The sequence below is a fragment of the Rhinoderma darwinii genome, chromosome 11 (genome assembly GCF_050947455.1).
Source record: "Rhinoderma darwinii isolate aRhiDar2 chromosome 11, aRhiDar2.hap1, whole genome shotgun sequence".
Taxonomy (NCBI): domain Eukaryota; kingdom Metazoa; phylum Chordata; class Amphibia; order Anura; family Rhinodermatidae; genus Rhinoderma; species Rhinoderma darwinii.
Window position 1 is genome coordinate 18,704,090 of NC_134697.1, and position 19,156 is coordinate 18,723,245.

At 45.3% G+C, this 19,156-nt stretch overlaps 1 protein-coding gene across 1 annotated transcript; it reads right to left on the reverse strand.

Annotated features, from left to right (window-relative positions):
* Positions 1–975: 975 nt before the first annotated feature.
* On the reverse strand, positions 976–18,751 carry GOT1 (glutamic-oxaloacetic transaminase 1). Its single transcript, XM_075843080.1, has 9 exons — positions 18,485–18,751; positions 8,767–8,948; positions 8,120–8,243; positions 7,001–7,113; positions 5,734–5,838; positions 5,314–5,464; positions 4,569–4,734; positions 3,349–3,491; positions 976–2,705 (listed from the first exon to the last, which is right to left on the reverse strand). The coding sequence occupies exons 1-9, from the start codon at positions 18,603–18,605 to the stop codon at positions 2,566–2,568; spliced, it is 1,245 nt and encodes a 414-aa protein (XP_075699195.1). The 5' UTR covers positions 18,606–18,751; the 3' UTR covers positions 976–2,565.
* Between the last annotated feature and the right edge of the window lie 405 nt (positions 18,752–19,156).

The following is a 19,156-nucleotide window of genomic DNA, read 5'->3' on the forward strand; positions in this document are numbered from 1 at the left end:
CCTTGTGATTTACACACAAAAGCAGATCTGTCAGCTCAATATGACGCCCTAATGTCAGCATATTACAGGGACAGGTCTATTCTATGTAAGAAATGTGACTCTAGCCTTCGCCAAATCCATCCGCAGCGTAAATCTCTGCAGTTCTGCTATTTTATCATAGATTTCAGTGCAGGTAAAATCTATCCAGGCTGTGTAACCCAGAGGATTGTCCAGACCGGATAAAATTGCCACATTCTCCATTGTGAGAAGTATTATGTCAGTACAGGTTTCCAACCCCTGGATGTAAATAATGTTCCTATTCACTGACAGCAAGCAAGGTTCTTGGAGTGGCAAGCAGTTAACACCAATAGAAAGAAAAAAAAAAAGGCCGTCTACCGATTAAATGGTAACTAAATTTTTTGACATGTCAGGAGTTTTGATCAGTGGGGGTCTAAGCACTAAGACCCCCACCGATTGCTGAAGAGAACCGGCAGAAGCGCTCGGGTGAATGACATGCCGCTTTGTTTCTGATCAGCTTTCCTCAGAGCGGTGAACGGGCTCAACAGAAAGTCTATGAATCTGTACACCGTTTGCTCGGCTTTCCTAGGAAAGACATCCAGAAATGTAGGGGGACCAGCAGTATGCAGTCCTGCCCTAATATTACACGTAGCGCCATTTATCTTCTCATATACTCAATTCTTCCTGCTTCAAGGTAAAAAAACGTTTTTGCAGTGGCCATTGGTGACAGACAGCAACTTACAGACAACCTTCATGGTAGTCTAGTTTGTCTATTTTATTTTCTAAATTTCAGGACACTATGGACACACGCGCACACGCACAGCATACAGTTCCCAAATATATTTGCACGTTTACCTCCAGTCACAATTCAATAATATGAAGAGAATAACCTCGCACAGTCCTAAAGCCCTGGACTTCATATTCAAGCGTCCAGTGTAGAAGTCACCACATGACGTTTTCTATAAATCAGTCACAATCCACCATAGAATGGCATTTATTACATCAGTTTTGACATTTACTTTATTATATTTAATTTCCCAGCAATTTTTACACAGATTTTTTACACAGATTTTTGGCTTCTTAGAGTTGCACAATATTACAGGCCGTGTGAGGCCATCATCAACTATTGCAGTGTCACGTATTCCATGTCTGCAGGAGGATCTGGAAAGTGGAGAAGGAGGCTATCAAAATAAAGGCAAGTTTGTGGGAGAGCCCGGCAGCCATCACTCACTACAACATGACACAATCACAAAGCGCAGCGGAGTACGGAGGGCAGAGGTTAGAGGATAGTTTTTTAGCATGGCTTAGACATCATTGAAACAATATCATTTGTCCTCATGGGTTCTTGACTTTCTGGGGCAAATTTACTATTCATAATGCACCACATTTACTTTTTGCGCCACACTACACACTTTAAAGGAGTTGTCCAGTCCTCCAGATAGGCCATCAACATGCGATCGGTCAGTGTCAGACTCTCGGCTCCCCCGGCGATCAGCTGTTTTAAAGGGGCTCGCAGCGCTCATGAGAACGGCTCCCCCTTCATTCCTTATCTGCTCCTGTGAAACGCCAACACACTTGTAGTGGCGGTTCACAGTATTACAGCCTTCCATTCAAGTGTCAGCAATTCACAATACGAGCAGATAAGAAATGCAGGGGAGCGCCACAGCCCCTACAAAACAGCTTATCGGCAGGGGGTGCCAAGTCAGCCCCCACCAATCAGATATTGATGGCCTATCCAGAGGACAACCCCTAGAAAGAACGGCATTTCTAAATGGATTTTCCGCCAGATTACTGCCAGGCACCATAATTTAGACACAGATTAGCATTATGACGTATAAACTACACAAGACATGGCATTAAAAAAAAATTGGGATATGCGCCAAATTTTACAGAATGTGCCAAGGTGTTAAATTTGGTGCATCTGCAGCCCAACTCATCTAGTTTTATGTGGTCTCAGTTTCCGACACTTACTAAATCTACCCCTTTGTGTTTACTATTTTTAATGGAGGATGTATTCACATGTGCCAGTACCACGGCGATGTCAAATCTGTACTTTCAGGTGTTTCACCTGTAAAAGCGCTGACATGCATGGTAAAAACGCACAGCACACAACCAGCCAGTGTGACTACGCACCAGAAATTAGGCCACTGTTGTGGGGGCTGTGTGAAACTGGAATGGGGGGGGGGGGGGGGAAATAACAAAACCTTAGAATTGATCATCTTAAATACGGATTTTATAGCACTCATAGCAGACAGCATATATAACATACTCTGGGGTGCACTACATCTCCCAGCATGCTCTGCAAAGCATGTCATTCTACAGTGCAAAACCGGAGGCTGTTACTGGCCAAACCGTTCTGATGTGACAAAGGTGAGACCTATCCAAGTGAACAAAGCACAACACAAGTGTAGGATCTTCTCACCTGTCCCCGCTCTGGTCAGACGGGACATCACATATGTAACTATTTTCTCCCTGCATTACTTTGTTCAATTTAAAGCCATGAAAAAAAAACAAAAAAAAAAAAAAACACATTAACAGACACCAATCACTGCCGTTTGGGGCTTTTGTCTACTGGATCTTGGTGACTGCTTCATAAATAGACTGGGCTACGTAGTCGATGTTCTTGGTGGTCAGCCCACACATGTTGATGCGTCCACTCGCCATCAGATAAATGTGCTTTTCCTTAATTAAATATTCAACTTGCTTTGCTGCAAGAAAAAAAAAATGCAAAGAATAAATTGTCAGCCATGTTGTTACTACATAGCCCCCCGACATAACAGCTAGTAAAGTCACTTAACCTCTTCATGACCATGCCGGTTTTAGCCTTAAAGGGTTGTTCCCCCACAACAACTTATCACCTATCCTGTGGATAGGTGATAAGTGTTTGGTCGCTGGGACCCCACCGATCAGGAGAACAGGGGTCCCGAATCCCCTTATGAATGGAGTGGCAGGTCACACATGCTGCCGCTCCATTCATTCTCTATGGAACTGCAGGAGATACCAGAGCGCTGTACTCTGCTATCTCCGGCAGTCACAGAGAATGAAGGGAGCAGCAGCAGCACGCGTGACCTGCCAATCCAGTCATAAGGGGATTCGGGACCCCTGTTCTCTAGATCGGTGGGGTCCCAGCGACCAAACACTTATCACCTATTCTGTGGATAGGTGAAAAGTTATGAAGGTCTTCCTTTATATATTTCTTCTGTTTAGGTTCCGTTCCTGGTTTTGACTTGAAAAATACAAGCAAAATCTGAAACAAATCTGCACTACGTAAACAAGGCCTTAATGACCATCGTAGAAAGGTGATTGGTCAGTCATTAAGACGACACACAAAAAACATGAATCTCTACTTACGATTGAGGCCGGTAAAGCTGAACATTCCTATCTGCTCCACAATATGTTTCCATGTTCCTGGTGTGTTAAGAGCCTCCAGCCTGGATTTCAGTTCTGCTCTCATTAAAAGCACTCGTTCTGCCATAGTCTTCACATTGTCCCTCCTGTGGTCAGAGGACGATGGAAAGTTTATACATGAATAGCAATACTGAACTACAATACATTTAAAAGGGCTACAGAAAACATCACACGTCTATAAAGAGCGACAGAAGGTCTCAGTAACCCCATTATAGTATTTATTTCTGCCGCTTCTGTAGCACCAACATATTCTGCATCGCTGTACAGAGATTTTTACGACCACCTCAGACACCAGGACCAATTTCACAGGAAGCCAATGACGCAGTCTGTAGCTTTTGGCAGCGTGCCATGCAAACAGGGGGAGAACATACAAACTCCATGCAAATAGCCAAAAATGGGTGAGGAGTAAAGCAGTTTCCACGAGGAGTATTGCGCCGAATTCACACGTTGCAGATTTTTAGCTGGCATTCCACACCGCAAATCTGCAATACAAGTGGATCAGAGTGTTTTTCTTTTTTTGTTTGTTTTTTTAAACCCCATCCACATGTAGCGGGAAAAAAAAGAAAAAAATCAGCACAGAATTAAGGGCATTATGCAGATTTTCAAATCTGCATCATGTCAATACTGTTGCAGATTTTTTTTGTATTTTGTACCCTTTGCAATGCATGGGGTGAAAACCGCAACAAAATTTGTGTGTAATACATGTGGATTTTGCGGTGGGGTTCGCAGCGGATTTTCAGTGAAATCCATGGTGGAGAATACCTGTGTCCGGCCTTACACTTTAGGGTATATTAACGCTCCGCTAAATGGTTTCAGAAATTTCTGTGACTAAAGATCTGGTCCATACATCTGAATGGGGTTGTTTCTGAAGCGTGTCCATGGATTTCTGCAAACCCCATCAAAAACAGAACGTGTCGAATATGACAAATGTGAAAATCCCCTAAACCGGGGGGTGGCGGGTTCAGATTGGATTGAGGCAAGAGGGGTGGGTTTACACCCACAGAAGCTCCAGCTGGTCTTTGGAGGTAGGAACAATTAGGAGGTGACCTAATGGGGTTGACAGTGTAAGACGAGGGGGCGTGGAAGATATATTAGATTGGGCAATACAAAATAAACTTTAATCTTACGGCCTCTTGGAAATTGAACCTCAATTCTATTCTTACCATTCATCAAAAAGTTCAGGGGTGGTCAGAGTGGTGGCAACAATGCGAGCGCCCTGTGAAGGAGGATTCGACCAGGTTGTACGCACAATCTTCTCCATCTGAGAGAGAACACGTCCAACATTGTCACTGTCTTTGCCCACAACAGTCAAGTTTCCAACTCTCTCATCTACAAGAAAAAAAAAAGTAGAAGTATTGTTCAATATTCCAAGTCTACTACAATGCAACTACATAAAAATGTTAAAGGGTTTCATTCAAAAAGAGCTGGAGTGCAAGTCAGAACAGTAGTCTGTGGAGGCAGCGGTCAAACCTGAGCAGACGGCAGGGCCCCCTGCAATCTGGGGTACCCATGGTGGTCTGCATAAAGAAGCTCTATGCTCATCAGCTGAGGGTGGCATAGAAGAGAGGGTCCATTGTGACTGTCACCCAAGGATCCACATATACCTGGAGCTACCTCTGGGTGGCAGACTGGTAACTGGGACCGACCTGCCGACCCCTAGAATGAGATGTTACAGTCCTGCTAGTTGGTAAGGAGCAGGTCGCACTTGCAGTCAAACTCCACGGAAATGAAAAAGTTACAGAAAGTACCAAATATTCTTAATCGGGCCTGCTCTTATGATTGGCGAGGGGGGTCTCAGGAGCCAGAATCACGCTCATCCGTGTTTTATCACACGTCTTATTAACCCATCATAACATACTTTTGTAGGAAAACTCCTGTGACGATGTAACGCGCGGTTCCAGTACTCACTGTATAAACCAAAGTTCTTGGAGAATGACTGGGCGCAAAACAGCTCAAAGCCCTGAGCCACAAAGTAGCGTATGGCCCAGGCGTCCTTGTCAAGATTTCCGGAGGCGAACCCTTGATAGGCGGAGTCGAAGAATGCAAAGAGATAGCGTCTCTGAAAAAGGCAGGAAGATGAAAGACCCGGTTACAGAGGTCTAGCAGGAATCACTAGAGGACGGTCAGGCATATGAATATAGTTTTATTATATACTTATATTCCCCATAAAACAATACTGGGGCAACTTTTTTTGGTTAAAAAAAAAAAAAAAAAAAAAAAAAAAGGTGATCCAGCAAGGTTATTTAATGGGACATACAGTATCTTTTCAACTGAATAATTACCAAAAAAAAAAATAAATAAGTTCTGCCTGGCGGCCTCTTGACATACCTTCATGACATCAGCAATCTGCTTCCACTCCTCTTGTTTGGGGTCCGTTCCAGTGGGATTGTGTGCACATGCATGCAGAACAAAGATGGAGTGCTCCGGAGCATTCTGGAAGGGAAATGCATCACAACTAGAGTTATGGCCGGGTCGTAGGATCATTCACATTATTATGGCATTTTCTTTTATTCCTATAATCCTCTGAAACATTAACGCACATCTGACAATAGACGTAACGGGGTTCTTCACATTTTACCAAACCTAAATGGATCGCTGAAAGACCAGTGATCAGCTGTAATCTGCAGGGGAACCACAGCGCCCATGAAGAATTACATGCTGCCCATAGAAATCAATGAGCTGTCCGTGTAATGAACGGATGTGCCAGTCAGTCTTGTGACGAGACGTGCAGCTGTGTGCTCGCCACATGACCAGGACAGATTTTTATCCACTGGAAGTAAATCATGAAGGTCCCTGCTGAATGACAGCAAGCAGAGACCTTGAAAATGATGAGCAAATACAGAAATCATACTGGGAAATTGTATAACTTAATTATACAAAGAATACGATTTTCAGAAACTGTAATACCCCTTTAAAAAAGGGGTTGTCAGAGCATGGACTGGTTTACCATACGGATGGCCGATCTCATCAGTATATAATCAGTTGGGATTCGACACCCAGACCCCGCACCGATCAGCTGCCTCTGGAGACCGGACGTCCGTGTGCCGGAGGCAGACGGCTCCCGTCACAGTATAGCGGCCGAGCTGCAGTGCTGCTCCTATTCAAGTGAGTAGGAGCAGAGTTGCAATTCTGCAGCACGGCCGCTGTACAGTGTACGGAGCCAACTGCTTCCAACACCAGCCACTGCATAGCATCCGGTACTGGAGGCAGCCAGAACAGCAGATCAGTGCATGGTCTGGGTGTTGGACCACCACTGATTATATACGGATGAGATAGGTCATCAGTACGAAAAACCACCCCGTGCCCGGACAATCCCTTAAGTATGAATAGTAATTATCAAATGGTGGAACTTTCCCAGACCAAGAGCCGAAGATCATTGGTTTTTTTCACAAATGCTGCATATTACGTGAGGGAAAAGTCTGCGCTTATTTTATTTCAGAACTCATAGCTTAGATAGAAAATTATTTTATACCCAATTCACACACTGGTGAAAATATCCACACGGAATAACGCGTGCTGCAAATTTTAAAAGCTCATCAACTTTGCTGCAACTGTAATACGCTACGTGTGAACAGAGCCTTAGACCCACGCTCACCTCTAAATCTTCCAGGAATCCCTTAAGGTCCAGTCCTCGTTTAGCAGCATCCCAGTACCGGTAACTTCTGATATCTTTAAAGCCAGCATCAATAAATACAGCGTTGTGGTTCTCTGTAGACATAAAGTAACAGACCAAAGTTTAAAGGAAAGAGAATAGTCCTGATCCAGCAATCATATTACAAGTTAGGACAATCAGAGAAGGCAGTAATCCAGTCCCATTTTTACGCCCGCATTATAGCCGAGATGTGGACCGCCTGTGATTCTACTGAACCAAACGTGGCTCACTACAGGGGGGTCTGGGTTCAGTTCAGCAGAACAGGCGGTCCAGGTCTTGAGCCTGGAATACAGATGTTTTTATAATATAGAAGCGGAACTGCAAGTAATTATGGACAACGATTCCATTTAATGATATTTAAAGAGACATGTATATAATATCAATAGAACATGTCAAAAATATCTGATCAGCGTGGGTCCCACTACTAGAATTACCACGGCCATCCTGAAAACAGGGGTGCCTGAGTCTCCTTTCCTGGTGGAGAGGTGGCTTCACAGGTCTGGTCGTTCCTTATGGGTAATGCCCGACGGACCCCCCCCCCTTCACTTATGGGTTCCTTCATTTTCACTAGAAGAATAGAGCAGAACGTAGCGCTATTCCTCCTGGGAAATATGATGGAATTTGCAACAGAGACTTCGAAGCAAACGTGAACACAGCATTACTTTTATGCGGATATACGGGCATTGAAGTTACAGGCCTAAAGCCTGAGGCTGCACTACTGAGATTCTGATAACAGGTCACCTTGACGTTTTTGTCAGGGGCAGTGTCGTGATTGGTCCGGTCACAACTCAAGCCAATTAAGGTGCAGATATTTACGTAAATGTGATTTGGATCCACAGTCTCCATTAAAACAATTCTCATTCTAATGTTTCTCAGTTCAGCAGCTTCAGGCTTTGGTCCATGACTAAGGGACTTTTTTAAAAAAAAAAATTGGGGTAAAAAGCACATTTGTTCAAACCCAATAATGGCAAATAATTCAATTTTTTTTTGTAATATGTGGAAAATGCAACATTCGAGCTCTGGTACAACAATGTGTGCACAAATACAACACGATAATCTCACCCCAGGAAGGAGCGGAGATGTAGATGGGGGTTGCAGTGTTATTGGTTCCATTGTACCAGCGTCTTAAAAACTCTGCTCCAATGCGTAGAGCCCCGGTACCACCGAGAGACTGGACACCACCTACCTTCAAAAATAGAATATAAAAAGAGCATTTTAACCAAGTTATTTTCTAGGGAGAAATATATATGTAGTAGCGAATTCTTTGTAACACAAGAACAGATCTGCTTGCATATTTATTTCAAAGGGGAGATAAGCTGCTGTCGGATACCATTGGCCGAGCTCATCTTCCGGGGGAACTTTGAGACACAATTATCAAATTTGCATGACCAAAAACATGAGATTTTAGTGAGCAGATCCCATCAACTTCTACACCATCCACCTACAATGTAAGGTCTATGACGCCAGAAACAGACCAGATGGAATTTTACCCATCCACCTCTATGGTTCCACCAGGAGATAAGCGGTGCCAGCGGTGTCTGAAAGCAGTCCCCCCCCCCACCCATAAAATTGAATTAATGGGGAGGGATCGATTGATCGCGCATGATCTCAGGTTTATGGCCAGCAGGACACTTGAATGATCGAGGCCCTTTCTAAAAATTGTAAACAACCAAAGACCAGGTCAATATGGTAGTCAAATAAATAGATACCCGATCCTCTTTTAAGGCTGGACTGTCATCACCCAGGGCAATCCTGGAAGCACTGGCACGACACTCTGGAAATCCAAGGATTGGTAGGTACTCATGATTTAATGTCTTGTCGTTGGCGATCTTCTGTTCCACCTTTTTCACCACTGGCAGGACCCAGGGCTGAGAGTCATCGGTACGGTAGGCTGCAGAAGTATAAGGATTATGGGAATATTCTGTATCACTGACACACTCAATACTCCAGAACTGCAAAAACAAGTCATTAGGAGGCCTGACGATCAAAGATCAGTTTTATTACAGGCTGTGATCCAAAGTACGGAGAACAGAGCGTGGCACCGAGCAACACAACCATGAATCAGATTACACAACTCACACAGATGCAACAACCCCCACACATCATTGATCCTCTATAAGAAATACAGCAGCGAGTCAGTTATTAACACGGCACTGGGACCGCTGCTCTTTATGACCGACATCTCCATGTAAACCTCTCACAACCTACATCTAGGCGAGTGATCTATAGTTATAAATCCAAAAACATCAGGCTAAAATTGCATGATTAAAAAGCATCTTTGTGTCTACCGTTCCTGTGCAGACCCATGCGTCTCCATGGTTACAGACTACAATCAAACCGTGTAGTCTGATCCTGCAGTCATGTGTAACTCTTCCATGTCCCCCTCTTGTTCACCTATAGAGAAGAGTAACACATGACTGCAGCAGCCGACCCCACACAGGGAACCATGGAGACAGGAGCTGTATACACAAAAACTATTTTTTTTTTACCCTGCAATCCCAAAAACATAGAAATACACCCCATGAACACGTCCATGAAGTATGGTCAGGCTACGGAGTGTCACCCACGCTCACATTGGGTATAAGAACATTGGGTATAAGAAAATTTAAAAATAGGACAAGTCTTATTTTTGTGGGTCATTTCAACGGTCATTTCCAGTAAATATACGGGAAGGTATCCGCGGCCCCGAGAAAGGAATGGATGAGTATTTTTATCCGCACTTACGGATCCGTAACTGCAGATATATTGCGGTCTTGTGCGTGAGGCCTTCTGCTTATTTTGGATTGGCTTTTTTTTTTGCAGTAGGAGTTACATTTTCTATGTCACCATTTTAGGGTAAATAAAACGCCGTTCATATTATATCATCTTGTTTTAAAGAGAGACTGCAGTAAAAAAAAAATTATTAAAAAAAAGTATGCCCTACGGCTACACGGTGACCTTGGCCATCGCACGGCCAAATATTGCTGTGCTGCGCTGTCTGAATTATAGGTATTAAAAGTCAAGTTGCTACAACCACGACATCAATGTTGCAAGAAGTCCAGCAGGTTTGTCTTCCTCGTGACTGTGGCGTTGCAGCAACTTGCGGGTCACAAATGATGTTGTGCCACCTGCGTCGCAGCCAAAGTCGCCACGTAGCCCCTAGCCAAACCGGCATAATCACCGGTCAGCCCTGGAAATCCATCACTGTGAAACCATCAGCCCCAGTGATGGCAATCCCAAGGCTAACGGAGAGCCCTCTCCCTTTCTTTACAGCCCATAGTCATCTAAGGGGTTAAATAGAAGGGATCAGCGTTTTCTTTAAACCCGGGTCTTGCGGTTGCCAGGCGACAGCTGTCAATCACATATCCATACATCTCATGCTTTGATTTAAGGCACTTCTGCCAGTGTTGTCAACATACGGTGCAGGTCTGGAAGGAGTTCATCCAAAAATGGAGTAGTTGCTAAAAATAGCAATTAGACCTACCGGTAATTGTATTTCCAGGAATCCATCATGACAGCACTACAGGAGGTTGCCCTCTTGACCTCTGTAGGGACAGGAAGACAGAGAGGTTAAAAGGCCCCTCCCACCACCCACTTGCCAGTGTTTTTCAATTACTACACCAGGATGGATGCAACCCTATTTTATTTCTAGGGATAATAACTGACATGTTAAATGCACAAATCAGAATTCAATAAGGGAGGGAATATAATGGTGCTGTCATGATGGATTCCTGGAAATACAATTACCGGTAGGTCTAATTGCTATTTTCCAGTACATCCCTCATGACAGCACTACAGGAGCAATACCAGATTATAATGCTCAGGGCGGGACTATGGATTGGAGGACTTTCCGTCCAAAACTTAAATCCGTATCGGACAGCACATCGAGTCTATAATGTTTGTAAAACGTATGATGGCTTGACCAAGTGGCAGCTTTGCAGATTTGGTCAATAGAGGCTTCTCTTCTTTCTGCCCAGGATGCCGAGACTGCCCTTGTTGAATGGGCTCTGATGCCTTGTGGGGCACATAGTCCTTGGGACTTGTAGGCTTCTTGTATGGTGGTTTTTACCCATCTCGCTAGAGAGCCTTTTGAGGCTTTCTTTCCTCTATTCTTTCCCCCGAATAGGACAAATAGATTTTTATCTCGTCTCCAGGAGGAGGTTCTATCCAGATACTGAAGAATTGTTCGCCTGACATCCAGGCAATGGAATTTTTCTTCTTGTTGGTTTTTTGGATCTGGATAAAAGGAAGGTAGAATTATTTCTTGTTCTCTATGGAAAGCGGTAGATACCTTTGGAATAAATGAGGGATCCAGCTTTAGGATGATCTTATCCTCTTGTACTTTTAGGTACGGTTCTATGATTGATAGAGATTGGATTTCTCCAATCCTTCTTGCTGAAGTAATAGCGACTAAGAATGCAGCTTTTAGAGTTAAAAAATGCATACTAATTTTGTCGAGCGGCTCAAAGGGGGGCTCACAAAGAGTCGTTAGCACCACATTCAAATCCCAGGTAGGAACTGATTTCTTTAGGGAAGGTTTCAGTTTAGAGACCGCTTGGCAGAATCTTCTGATCCACCGATGTTCAGCCAGAGGAGTGTTAAAAAAATTACCTAAGGCTGAAATCTGTACCTTTAAGGTACTAGGGCTAAGTCCTTTTTTGAATCCCGATTGTAAAAAATCTAGGATTTTTGCAATGTTGGGAGAAAAGGGATCTGGTCCTGGGATTCCATGCCAGGAACAGAATTTCTTCCAAATCTTTTGATAGATTTTTGAGGTAACTTCTTTATGACTTGATAAGATAGTTGAAATTACCTCGTCTGACAGACCGTGGTTCCTCAAGATCTGCCTTTCAGGATCCAGGCTGACAATTTCAGAGTCTCTATTCCCTGGAAGAATAAGGGACCCTGGGAGAGAAGATTCTCCTTGACTGGGAGCATGATAGGATCTTCCAACGCTAGGTATTGTACGATTGGAAACCAACTTCTTTTCGGCCAATAGGGAAGAATAATGATGAGCTTTGTCAAATCTTCCTGGATTTTTCTTAATACCATTGGTATTAGAGGAAACGGAGGAAAGGCATAGGCCAGATCCATGTCCCAGTGTTGGGACAATGCATCTACTCCCAATGGGTTGTCTCTGAGATTTAGGGAGAAGAATGTCTCTACTTGAGTGTTTTTCCTCGTGGCAAACAGGTCTATTTGTGGATAACCCCAATTTCGGGTTAGGCAACGAAAGACTTCCTTGTTTAGGGACCATTCTCCTGGGTCTACTTTTTCCCGACTCAGGAAATCTGCTGATAGGTTCTCTGAGCCTTTTAGGTGGACTGCCGTGACTGATAGGACGTTTTCTTCTGCCCAACTGAAAATTTGTGCAGAGAGGCCCTGAAGAAGAGTGTGTCTTGTTCCCCCTTGATGGCGAAGAAAGGACACTGCTGTCGTGTTGTCCGATAAAATTCTTATATGCTTCCCTTTTATGGTGGGTGAAGCTCTTATAAGTGTCTCCCATACAGCTCTTAGTTCTTTGAAGTTTGAAGACATCATCTTCATTTGACCAGTCCATGTGCCCTGAAAGTGTTGGTCTTGGATTACTGACCCCCAGCCGTGTTTGCTGGCATCTGTGGTAATCACTACATAAGGAGAAGTTCTCCAGGGGACTCCCTTGTCTATGTTGTTTGTGCAGAGCCACCACAGGAGAGATGATTTCACAGTCTCGGAAATTTGCATTTTTAAATTCAGGGAGTTTTGTTTTCGATCCCACCGGGACAAGATCAGATTCTGTAAGGGTCTGGAGTGAAATTGGCTCCATGGAATAGATTGGATGCAAGATGTCATCATTCCCAACATCCGCATACATTCCCTTATGGAACAGGCATCTTTCCCCCAAAATTTTCTTACTTCTGCCAGTAGGAGTATTTGTTTCTCTCTTGGGAGGAAGGAATGTTGAAGGGAGGAGTCTAGCAGTACTCCTAAGAAGACCTTCTGTTTCTGGGGAGGAAGACTCGACTTCTGAAAGTTGATTATCCATCCCAATTTTTGTAGTAGGGAAAGAACCTGTGACTGATGACTGACTAAGATAGCAGGAGTATCTGCTGTCAACAAGAAGTCGTCTAGATATGGGATAATTACTATACCTTGACTTCTTATGAATGCCATGATCTCTGCCATAATTTTTGTAAAAATTCTGGGGGCGGAGGAAAGGCCGAAGGGGAGGCAGACAAACTGGAAGTGGAGAATGGAAGGACCGTCCTGAATTGCGAATCTGAGGAATCTCTGGAACGCGGGGTGGATAGGAACGTGATAATACGCATCCTTTAAATCGATCGTACACATTGATGCCTCTTCCCTTATTAGAGGAATAGTCGATCTGATAGACTCCATCTTGAATTTCCGATAATTCACCCATTTGTTTAGGAACTTCAGGTTGATTATTGTCCTGTAGGAACCATCTGGTTTTTTGACCAAGAAGATTTTCGAATAGTGGCCCTTGCATATCTCGTTGTGGGGAACTGGGGAAATGGCTCTCAATCTGAGTAATTTCTGGACGTCCTGGATAAGTACCTGATGAAGATCTTTTGCTTGGTACTGGGTTATTAGGAATTTCTCTGGAGGAATGGAGGAAAATTCTATTTTGTATCCTTCTTCTATTATCTTTAGAACCCAGGGGTTCTGGGTTATTCTCGACCATTTGGGATAAAATTGTAGGAGTCTTCCCCCCACACTCTTGGCGTCATTGCTTTGAGGGCTGGAATGAATTATTTGGGTTAAGGAGATATCCTCGACCCCTTTTCCCTTTGGGGTAACTCCAGCGACCTGACTTCCCTTTCCCGCTGTAGTTCTGTGAAGTAGGATCCCTCTGTTGGCGAAATCTTCCAAATTGAGGGGGTTTTTTTGGTTTCTCTTCAGGAAACCCCTTTTTTCTATCTGTTGCACTCTCCAGTATGTTATCAAGGAGAGGACCGAACATCAGAGACCCTGTAAATGGGATAGAACACAACTTGTTTTTGGACTTAGTATCTCCTGACCACATTTTGAGCCATAATGCTCTTCTAGCAGCATTTGAGAGAGCCCCATTCCTGGCAGCAAATCTAATAGATTCTGCTGAAGCGTCTACCAAGAATCCGGTTGCCATTTTTAGTAACGGTAGAGATTCTAGTAGCTCTTGTCGTGATGTCTTCATCATCAGATGGGTCTCTAGCTGGTTTAGCCATATGAACATTGCTCTTGCTACGGATGTGGCCGCGATATTAGTTGAGATCAAGGCAGAGGAAGATTCCCACGCTCTTTTTAGTAGTCCGTCTGCCTTTCGGTCCATGGCGTCCCTCAACTGAGAGGAATCTTCAAAGGGGATTGCGGTTTTTTTAGCAACCCTGGCGACTGGGACATCTACTTTTGGGATTTCATCCCAAGGCTTAGTGTCCTCTGGATCAAAGAGAAGTCTGTTCTTAAAATCTCTTGAAATGAAGAGCCTTTTTTCTGAATCTTCCCATTCAGTTGTCACCATTCTTTTAAGATTTTCGTTTACCGGAAAAACCCTTGTTTTCTTTCCCGTTAGACCTCCAAACATCTCATCCTGGATGGTATGTGGTTGGTCCACTTCGGGAATATCCATAGTTTCCCGTATTGCTTGAATTAGGGTATCAGACATCTCGGAAGAGAAGAAAATTTTTTTCTCTTGAGTGGAAGAAGTTGAAGGTAAGAGTTCGTCTCTTTCTTCTAACTCATCTTCCGATAGGTAATAGCACTCCTGTTCAGAGTCCGACCCCTGAGAAGGAGGCCAATATTTTTGATCCACTTCAATCCGTGGTCTTTTTGCCCGGGAGTGTGAGGGAGTTTCTTGCGGAGGGGCGAGGGAGGCTACTGACTGACCCACTTCCTCACGAATCATAGTCCTAAGTTCGGACATGAACGTTGGTTGTTCCTCCTTTAGTATTTTGGCAATACAATCCTGACACAATTGTTTTTTATGGGACTCTGGCAATTTTTTTGCACAAGTCGCACATTTTTTAACCTTCTTTTTATCAGTTTGTCTCTGAGAGAAATCTTTTTCCTAGAGAAAACAGAAGGTAGGTAAAGTATGGTGTACATACATAAGGGGTCATACCCTTCCCCAAGGGTGAGACTCACGTGACCCTGGGACATATCTGGAGTTCCATCAGGACGAGGAAGTTCCATATCGCGACAGGTAACAGGCAATGCAATATGCAAACCACAAAAAATAAATCCAAGTTAGAGTTATCAGCTCTAACTACATACCTGTGCGTGTCCCTTTAAATGCGGGCGTTTTGAATTTCCCGCCTTCCAAGATGGCCGCGGACCGGAAGTAGCCCGACGTCATATCCGGTCGGCTATTCGTCCAGCGTGTACCTGGAGTGCAGCCGCCATAGCCGGCGCTAAGGCTTGCTATGCGGTGCAGCGAGGATCCCTGCCGGTGCGTCCATGCCTATGGAGCTGCCGGTCCCCGCCTGGTCCGCGGTCCGGCCGAAGCCTGCTTGGGAAACCCCAGCCCCCACACACTACCAGAACCCTGCCTAGGATTCCTCCGGTAGGTGTCTTAGGGAGGGAGCTAAGGGACCCGTCGTATGAGGGGTGTTAGCCTGGGCTTTAGGGGGAAGAGAAGGGGGAGTGCACGGACCCCCCGATCTTGCCCCCTGCCCGAGTTTTTTCCTGCACTAATACAGGAGCGACGCTCTCTGCTCCTGACCCTTGTGGGGACAGGAAGAACACTGGCAAGTGGGTGGTGGGAGGGGCCTTTTAACCTCTCTGTCTTCCTGTCCCTACAGAGGTCAAGAGGGCAACCTCCTGTAGTGCTGTCATGAGGGATGTACTGGAAAAACTTTTTTAGAGCAACAAAACAGGATTGGTTGTATAGATGCGCGCACCACCTGTAGGTTATACCCATCATAGGACTGGAAACGCTCACCCACGGTCGTGAAAAGAATTATGGATGCAGAAGGGGGGCAGTGCTGGGTGTTGGGTCATAGCAAACCACGTGGCCTGGTGCAGGTGGGTGATCCGTGCGCTTTCTCACTGCACCAGGTTACGCAAGGTCTGGATTATCTCTCTGGACCCGACGTCATTAGAAATCTTTGAACACGAGTCCGTCGGACAATGAACAGGATGTAATATATCGCTGAGACCGGACTATTCTATCCAGCACATGATCTCTGCCAGGAACAAGGACAGAGGATCACAGGGACAACCCAAGCAGTAAAGAAAAAAACCAGAACTGCAGCCTGCACTCAGTGGTCCCCAACCCGTGACTATCCAGCTGTTGTGAAGCTACAACTCCTAGAATGCTCTGACAAGCAGAAGCGGTGAGGACATGCTGAGAGTTGTCATTTCCAACAGCTGGAGATTCACAGGTTGGGGACCACTGACTCATTTATACTGGGATATGATAGAAAAGTATATGGAGGAAAAAAAATGGCTGTATGAAGGAGGAACAAACCTATTGCGATTGCTTAAAAGGTTTTTCACATAATACGGATCCCGCACTACATCATATACCCTACTGGGGTGTCGGGGGGGGGGGGATTAGACTGTGGTCAACCACTGGGCTTGGATCTGCTACAATGATTTCTTGTAAGGAGCTACAGCCGGTTTTATAGTCCAGAGCTGAATTTAAAGTTCTGTTGGAGGCTTCTGGAAACAGTCAGCAAGCTGGTCGGCAGACACACTATTAACAGTTTTTGCTACATCAGATTACTATACTGTGACTTCAGTTTCTGGACTGTAAAGAACAAGCAGGGAATACTGAGAGATTTCAGATTAGAAGTCTGCAGAATAGGGAGCGCAGCTCTGGAGTATAAGGCTGGGTTCACACGTGGCGGAATTTCACTTGAATTCCGCTGCGGACACTCCGCAGCGTTAATCCGCAGCGGAGCCGTTTCTGCATTGACTTCCACTTCTATTTAGAAGTGTTCGTTTAGACGTTGAGTAAAATTCCGCTGCGGAGCATAGGCTGCGGAGCGGAATTTGGTGTCCGCAGCATGCTCTGTCTGTTGCGGACCAGTGGCGGACTGGTTGCGGACTCATGGCGGAATTTCTCCATTGACTTCAATGGAGATTCTAAATTCCGCAATGAAGTCCGCAGCTGTCATGCACATGTTATGTGTGCTGCGGATGCGTCTTGCTTTTTTGACATGACATTTCTTCATTCTGGCTGGACCTATGTATTTCTAGGTCTACAGCCAGACTGAGGAAGTCAATGGGGCTCCCGGAATTACCGGAGCGTTGCTAGGAGACGTCAGTAAATAGTCACTGTCCAGGGTGCTGAAAGAGTTAAGCGATCGGCAGTAACTGTTTCTGCACCCGGGACAGTGACTACCGATTCCAATATACATGTATCTGTAAAAAAAATAGAAGTTCATACTTACCGAGAACTCCCTGCTTCTGTCTCCAGTCCGGCTTCCCAGGATGACGTTTCAGTCTAAGTGACGGCTGCAGCCAATCACAGGCCAATCACAGGCTGCAGCGGTCACATGGACTGGCGCGTCATCCAGGGAGGTCGGGCTGGATGCCGAAAGAGGGACGCGTCACCAAGACAACGGCCGGTAAGTATGAAATGCGTTTACTTTCACTAGGGAAAGTGCTGTCCCTTCTCTCTATCCTGCACTGATAGAGAGAAGGGAAGCACTTTTTCCGCAGTCCGCAGCAGCTAGTCCGCATCAATTTACTGCACATTTTGGGCAGATCCGCAGCCGTAATCCGCAACCCGGATTAGGTGCGGCATTGATGCGGACAGCTGCGGAGGAAATCCGCCACGTCTGGCCGTGCCCTAATACAGGATGTAACTCGGGATCGGTACAGGGTGTGTCATAGAAGCCAATGGAAACGTTGTACAATATAACAAAAGATGGCAGTGCAAAGCAATCCGTGGCACCGGTCATGTTATTGCAATGTTAGAAGTCGTAGCATAACCCCTGAGTTGAAGCCTAACCTCACGTGACACCTATAAATTCAGTCAAGACACACACACACACACACACACACACACACACACACACACACACACACCAGTATGACATGGGGAGAGTGGGATTTAAAGGGATAGTCCACTTTTTATATTGCCTGTTCGGCATAACGAGGGAAGACAGGGGTCAAACATACAGGACCCCCTCTATTAGCTGAGAGTAGTCACTACAAGCCACTCTGGTGAACCCAAATGCGTCCATACAACACACAGAGGCGTGCAATAAAAGCGGGGGCCACAGCGGCATCAACTAAATCCTCCACTACAGTAGAGGGAGCAGCTGCTGGACATGGGTTGTTAAAATGGACAGACCCTTTAATTTGTAGGAGCAGCGATCATGATGTTCCCTAAAAGAAGTTCACCTCTGAGCGGAACATACCAGACTACAGCACTTGTTCTGGACAACTCTACCACAGCGGAACTACATGTCCCAGCATGCCTTGTCACTCATACACTGCTCCTAGGGCCTCACTCACCTCCCACTCCCAGGTTGACCTTGCGAGAGTCGCTGTCTGCGCGGAAGTCCGCTGTAAGCTTAAAAACAGCCACTGGAGGAGCCTGAGGAACAGCAACGAAGATGGAAGAAGAAGAAGCCATAGCGACAACCGTATCCAGTTACCAGGGAACCACACACTACAGCGTTCACCTTCACCTTCACTAGCTTAATATGGGGGGCGGGGACACATGCAGCCAATTAGAACGCTAGAAGCTGACAGCGCCTGTCAAAACTCGGTCCTTTGCGTCACTCCCCTAAGGCTGTGTGAAGTGACCAATCAAAGAGCGGATTATAAAATTCATAATAGTCGAGCAGGTATTGGCTGGCTAGACGGAGACTTATTAGACAGAGTTGCTGATTGGTTCCCGGGCGTCACAGCCTCAGTAACCAATAACAACGAACGGTAGAGACATGTGCCAGTGTGAGAGGCACCAGTGCGTAGAGTATCAGATTACAGTACGGGACAGTTGTCCTGCAGCGAGGCAGGGACTCCTAGCATCGTACATCACTATGATGCTAGGAGCCCGGCTCCCTGCACGGTGTTCGGTCCGGGTCTTCCGGCCGAAATACGTCCGTCAATTACGGACGTAATTAGTGTGTGTGCACATACCCTTAGTCTATGCACTTTAAATCAAATAGATGTGTCCTTCTA